This window comes from Ochlerotatus camptorhynchus, unplaced genomic scaffold (assembly GCF_037179485.1).
Source record: "Ochlerotatus camptorhynchus isolate MF236.1 unplaced genomic scaffold, CSIRO-AGI_Acam_v1.1 ptg000257l, whole genome shotgun sequence".
Classification (NCBI taxonomy): domain Eukaryota; kingdom Metazoa; phylum Arthropoda; class Insecta; order Diptera; family Culicidae; genus Ochlerotatus; species Ochlerotatus camptorhynchus.
The window spans coordinates 1,087,870-1,094,357 of NW_027040747.1; the positions used below are offsets into that span (position 1 = coordinate 1,087,870).

A 6,488-nucleotide genomic window follows, 5' to 3' on the forward strand; every position below is an offset into this window, starting at 1 on the left:
GAAGGGACGGACATCTCTAAAGCATCAAGTTCTCGATCAATTCCAGCCAACCTGTCCGCCTCCTCATTGCCACGAATTCCAGAGTGGCTTGGAACCCAACAGAAAGTGACTCTATTATCTTTAGCAGTAATTTCTGCTTCAAACAACCAAGGATGACGTGTTGAATCGGAGTTCATTTCACGGATGCAGCTAGCGGAATCACTAAAGATGATTATACGCTTGTTGGGGTGTGAACTCATATTGGAGGTTTTCATTAAAGCAAAAGCTTCAGCACTGAAGATTGAACAAACCGAGGGAAGAGAAGAATTGACGCTGAAATTAATCGAGACAGCAGTTATGCCATATCCAACCCTTCAATCTGACACAGATCCATCAGTGTAGATGTGATGATGATTATTGTATTTTTCTGAGAGAAGTTTATAAAAATATTGCTGAATTTAAGAAGGAGGATCACCGGATTTGACTATATTAAGTAGATAAAGATCAATTGAGGGAGATGTTTGATTCCAGGGGCGCGTTTTTGTTCTAGGTAAAATTGCTATTGATGGTATATTGGAATTTGTAGTTGACTCAAAAAGACCAATCGTTCTAATAACCAAAGGAACTTCATTGCGGTCAGTGAGATTCAACCAAAGAATAGCTTTCGTAACAAGGTAAACTAACAGATAGTATTCGAATGGAAGCTGGCCACATTCTGCCATGATCGAAAATGTGGGACTTGTTGCAAAAGCGCCTGAAGCAAATCGGAAGGCTTGGTCACAGCATCACCACCTCTACTAAAGAGACCAACGCCATAGAAAATTTTGGGTAATAGCCATGCATTAATTATCCTGAGAATTGTAGATCTATGAGCACAGGGCATTCTCGCACCAATGGATTTAATTACTCGTATTTTATTTACGGTTGCCTTTCGAACGGCGTCAGCATGGTCTTTAAAGTTTAGGCGACGGTCAAGGTAGACACCAAGAATTTTAAGATTCAATTTGGAAGAGATAATGGTTTGCTTAATTTTCAGGTCAGGAAGTTTACTTATTCCTTTTCTGTTGGCACTAATATGAAGATATTAGGATTTTTCTGGAGTGATAACAAATCCTCTTTCATCTCCCCAGTGAGCAACTATGTTTATAGCGGTTTGAATTCTTTTACGGGCTAGAGATTTGAAATTATGGAAGGAGATTAATGTGATGTCATCAGCATAAACAAGAATATATTGGGAGGGATTGTTTCAAATAGCGATTGCATGCAAATAAGGAAAAGAGTGGGGGCTATTACGGAGCCTTGTGGAACTCCGTTCTCTTGTATTCTGACCTGCGATCGAGTGTTACCAAGCGAAAATCTAAATTTTCTATCTTCAAGGAAGCTCTGGACATAACGACCCATACGACCTTTGATTCCCCATTCTTCAAGGGACTGTAAGATGGGGAAACGCCACACACGATCGTATGCCTTAGATAAATCTAGGGATACACAGTCACAATGCATACCGCGATCTAAGTGTTTTTCAATAAGGTCTTCCAGCTCAGTCAAGTAGTCATCAGAACTTTTATCGGGGCGAAAAGCAAATTGTCTATTATCGAGTAATCCTTGTGACTCAAGCTCAGTCAATAGCCGTCGGGTAACCATCTTCTCAAGAACCTTTCCTATGCAGTATACCAAAGTGATTGGTCGATAGCTGTCAGCAACACTTCTATCCTTACCTGGTTTCGGAATCGGAAATGGTACCAATAAACCCTCTTTCCAGTCAACAGGGATCACGCCATTATCCCACATGGTATTGTACAGCAATAGCAAAATTGACTTTCCAATGATAGGAAGGTTCTTGAGAAGAGGATAGCCAACATCATCCGGACCGGCTGATGAGCCATTTACCCTTCGAAGAGCCCATTCAAGTTCTGCATAACTAAAGTCCTTATTAAACTCAAGATCCAAATCTGTATCAAAGCTAAGGGAAGAGCCTTCAGATTCCCTTTTCCGTGCCAGAAATTGCTGGTTGTTGCTAGATGAGGAGGAAGTGAAAGAGAAGTGATCTGCCAAATGTTCAGAGATAGTGGAGGGATTATCAGTGAATTGATTATCAACACGAATTTTTATGAGAATCCTGCCACGTCCACCACTAAGTCGATTAACTTTATCCCACAACTCCTTGGATGTGGATTCAGGGTTTATAGTTGCGATGAAATTATCCCAACTATCCTTCTTGGCTTGACTAATAGTATTTCTAGCAGCATTCCGTGCTTCCTTGAATTCAACAAGTTAGTACGACTGCTGACGATCATCTTTTGGTACTTTTGGGAGAGGTCGAAGTCTTTTACGCCTCAATTTAATCGCATTCTGAACTTCGGAATTTCACCAAGGCACCGATTTTTTCCCTGGTTGGCCACACTGCTTGAAAGTAAATGACGAAGAAAACGATTTGGCAAACGTTTTTATTACCGCTGCTTTTCTCCTCCCTTGGTGATCTCGCTCATGTAAGCATGCGCAATGTGTCGTGGGTTCGATTTGCGCTCTATCTTTACGTCCGTGTTTGGGATTTTTCGTTACATGTCTGAATTTGGATTTTTTTTAATACGAAAGAAATTAAAGACGTATTCCTACGTCAAAATAACCAATATATTGTGATCATGAATTATTTAACTAGATAATATGTCCGTAGATTACCCGTAACCAAATATTTCATTGTTGATATCCAGTGTTGACTCGGCTGTCGACAGAAACAGGCCACTCTCGATATGTGTCACGTGATCGTCTGTTTACTCGGCAGCAACTATTGTGTGGTCCTCCTCATTGTTCTTCATCAGCAGTTCTTTCTGTCGATGCGTCATCGACTGTGGAAAGCAACCGTACTGGAAGCGGATCCCGTTCTCATGGAGTATGCTTATTGGATAGCGGAAGAATCCTCAGCTCTGTAAATTTCATTCGATTGAGCATTATCAAATATTAAACACACATTTTTTTTTTGATATCATTTTAATTTCCCAGGCAATATGTTTTGATATTATTGATGGTCAAATTTTCTCTGAATTGTAATTGGATGAAATTTTATCTTCCTGTTCCTAAAGCGCATTTATTTGTTTACTATCTTCTTATAATTATTAACTTTTTACAAACTCATTCTTCCGCAATCTACATCTACACTGCGTTCTTCCTCATGTTCCTTGCACGTCCGTACCGATAGAAGTTGGACACTTTCGGCTTGCCCGATCGAGCTGACCGATTCTCTTGCTGACCCAACCACCTCTCTCGAACGCGGTAGCTTACCCAGCGCCACACATACGGTCGAATCCTGGTCCACAAGGGATATGCCACTTTCAGCGCTATGCTCTGACGCTGAACACGATGGACCGCTTTATTGCTGGACTGCTGACCGTCCTCTACCGGGGCACTAATGCCGAAAGCTATGACGGTGGCACTGAGCACCAGTAAGAATACTACGAGCTTCATGTTCTGGATGATTTGCGACTTTGCACTTCAGGATGGGAATGATGTGCATCGATTTATGGGAAGGTATTTTATTTGACTTTAGGTACACAACAAGACACAACTTCCAGGTATGAACTAAAGTCGAAATAGGTAGAAGAAAAAATGCTGCCTGGAAGGCAACGGAAATGCCCAATGTTCGGAGCCGAACCAGCCCCAGGCTGAAAGCCTCCCTAGTAAACAAAATTTAACATTGCTTAATGCCCAGTGTCGGTAGTACGGAAAACGCAATATTTTCATTACAATGGTAGATGAATAACATTTCTGATTTGATAGGATGTCATCTATAAATAAGCACAACACCAGTGATCCACCACTTTCGGGACCAGCCAATCGGCAAGTTTCACACCATGATCCTATTTTATGATCCTATTATTAAGATTCCACACTTCTTTCTTCAAAAGTGCTTCTTGTCAGCACGACTCCGCTCATGCGTTTCGGGCTCGCCATCAACATCAACATCTTCTATAAATTTTATGTTTAACATCCAATGTCATTCAGTTTCGTGCCGATTTCGAGAATTCTTCTTTCTGTGTCGGGTGGTGGTCACCTCGTGGTGGCGGTTAAATGTTGACTTCTAACTTCTAACCGGCTATGCGGTAATCAGAACACACTGAATACGAAATTAGCTGTTGATGGTGGTATATAAGAGATTTCCTGTCCCCAAAGGTGGTCACATCTACTTCCCAAACAAAACAACTCGAACGTTGGTGTTGCAGTTTTAGAACGAATTTTGAATTTCATTTGCACAGTTGTTCCGAGAATTTTTCAAAGGAAACATGAAAGTTCTGATTGTATTCGCCCTGATCGCCTTGGTTGCCGTGAGCGCCGATAGCCAGATTCTCAAGTACGAAAACGTTGCCGACGGAGAGGGTTTCAATTTCCAGTTTGTCGGTGACGATGGCCAGGAGTACAAGGTCAAGTATGTTGCCGATGGGCAGACTGGATTCCGTGCTGAAGGTGCCCATGTCCCGAACGAGTACGTTGACAAGCTGTCGACTTTGTAAGCTATGTGAATAAAATGTGTGATATATTTGATTTTTTTGGGTTGACTGCGTTTTATTTCTTTGCCTTGTCTGTATCATGAGTGGTTTTCACGAACCATTTCTAGCGTTCAGAATCATAAGGGACTAACTGGAATTGTCGATTTTCGTTATAGATTCGCTCTTTTATTATTAACTCGGCTGTATTATCATTTATTGGTGCGTTTGCTGTTGCTGCAATTGGGTAAAAATCTTAAAAATGGGACCGGAAAATTCAAAACTTATTAATGTTCAAAGCTCGCTTAAATTATGTTGTGATGAAAATTGTACTTAAATAAGGTTCTTTTGGTTGCAATTTTTGTAGGCCAAACTGGAGAGCGTTTTCAACTGTTAGAAATTTGCGGAAAATTCAAACAAATTTCCAATCAAATTGATAGAAGTAGGGTAAATGTTGGCACCCATTGACTGTTTTCTATTTTTTTAATGCATTTATTTTCCAGGCTCATTTGCTGTAGCTTTGCGGAGTCGATATTCATTGTTTAGATCACAAAACTACTAGAAAGTAACGTTAGTAAAGCGGGGGCCGATTACTCGCGGCTATCTCGCGGTTAGGGGTAACAAATAGAAACAAATGGTTGGCAGGGTAGGGATTGAGAATACAAGATTTGGAGAGCAATGTGCTCTTGATCTCGAACTAAGCGACAAACTGATCAAAATGACGGACCCCCGATGGGAAGCTAACAACTTGGGAGAACACAAGATGACATTAACTACTAAATCCGCAGATCTATCCGTTTTAAAAACACATAAATTAAATTCAAATAGTCGAGATTTCGGCTATCCAAGACATCTCTAACGGGTATCGCGGGTTGTTTTCCTCGGGTCCTGAGGGATGTGGTTAACTCAGATCTGGCAACACGGTGTTGGGTACATCCATTAACTGTTTTCGGCAACCAAAATTTAAACGTAAATTTCTCACCAAAACACTTCGCTGAATATTTTCAAACGATTCCTTAGTCTTTCAACTTCAATCTGATAACGTTTTTACGACCAAGCCTGTTATGCTAGATTTTTCGTCAAATGAAACATACGCATTTCAAAATACGGTTGATTTCCAGTTGCCGATAATGGAACAGCTGGTTAACATGCAGTTCAATTGGAAAGGATGCCTAAGAAAAAGAGTCTGCCGACAATAGTCACACTCGCCTGAAAAGTTTGGAGCTTTGTGAAAAGGTTTTCAACCCGTTTTGGACAATTCCGTCGATTGGAATGGATAGAATAGAAAGCAGCAGATAAATGTAAATAAACAGACACGCAATATGTGTGCGTGGTGCTGAGATATTTCGCCTATTTAAAGGGTGATACGGTCAAAATTTGGTCAATATCAACTTGACGTATTTCTTTCAATTTTGCATTTAAAAAACCTGAACACCCCTCATTTTGAAGGTGTGTGTGTGTAGAATGTTGCTCCTATTTTGATTTTGGAATTCACTCTTCAGTTGTCAAAATGCCGTCCAAGCAAGAAGAGCAGCGTATCAAAATTTTGCTCGCGCATCGCGAAAATCCGAGCTACTCGCACGCAAAGTTGGCAAAATCGCTAAAAATTGCCAAATCAACCGTTACAAATGTAATTAAAGTGTTTGGGGAACGTTTGTCGACAGCCAGGAAGTCTGAATCGGGGGGAAATCGAAAACCGAAAGCCGCTGAGACGACAAAGAGAGTTGCCGGTAGTTTCAAGCGAAACCCTAACCTCTCTCTCCGAGATGCCGCAAATAAGCTGGGTGTATCGTCTACAACCGTGCATCGAGCCAAAAAACGAGCCGGACTATCGACTTACAAGAAGGTAGTGACTCCAAATCGCGATGATAAACAAAATACGACGGCCAAAGTGCGATCCCGGAGGCTGTACACGACGATGCTGACGAAGTTTGACTGCGTGGTAATGGACGACGAAACCTACGTCAAAGCCGACTACAAGCAGCTTCCGGGACAGGAGTTTTATACGGCAAAAGGAAGGGGAAAGGTAGC

The 6,488-nt window shown here is 41.3% G+C and overlaps 1 protein-coding gene across 1 annotated transcript; it reads left to right on the forward strand.

Annotated features, from left to right (window-relative positions):
• Positions 1–4,086: 4,086 nt before the first annotated feature.
• On the forward strand, positions 4,087–4,515 carry LOC135705033 (larval cuticle protein 65Ag1-like). Its single transcript, XM_065226585.1, has one exon. It carries the CDS (start codon positions 4,257–4,259, stop codon positions 4,482–4,484), a length of 228 nt encoding a protein of 75 aa, XP_065082657.1. The 5' UTR covers positions 4,087–4,256; the 3' UTR covers positions 4,485–4,515.
• Positions 4,516–6,488: the final 1,973 nt, after the last annotated feature.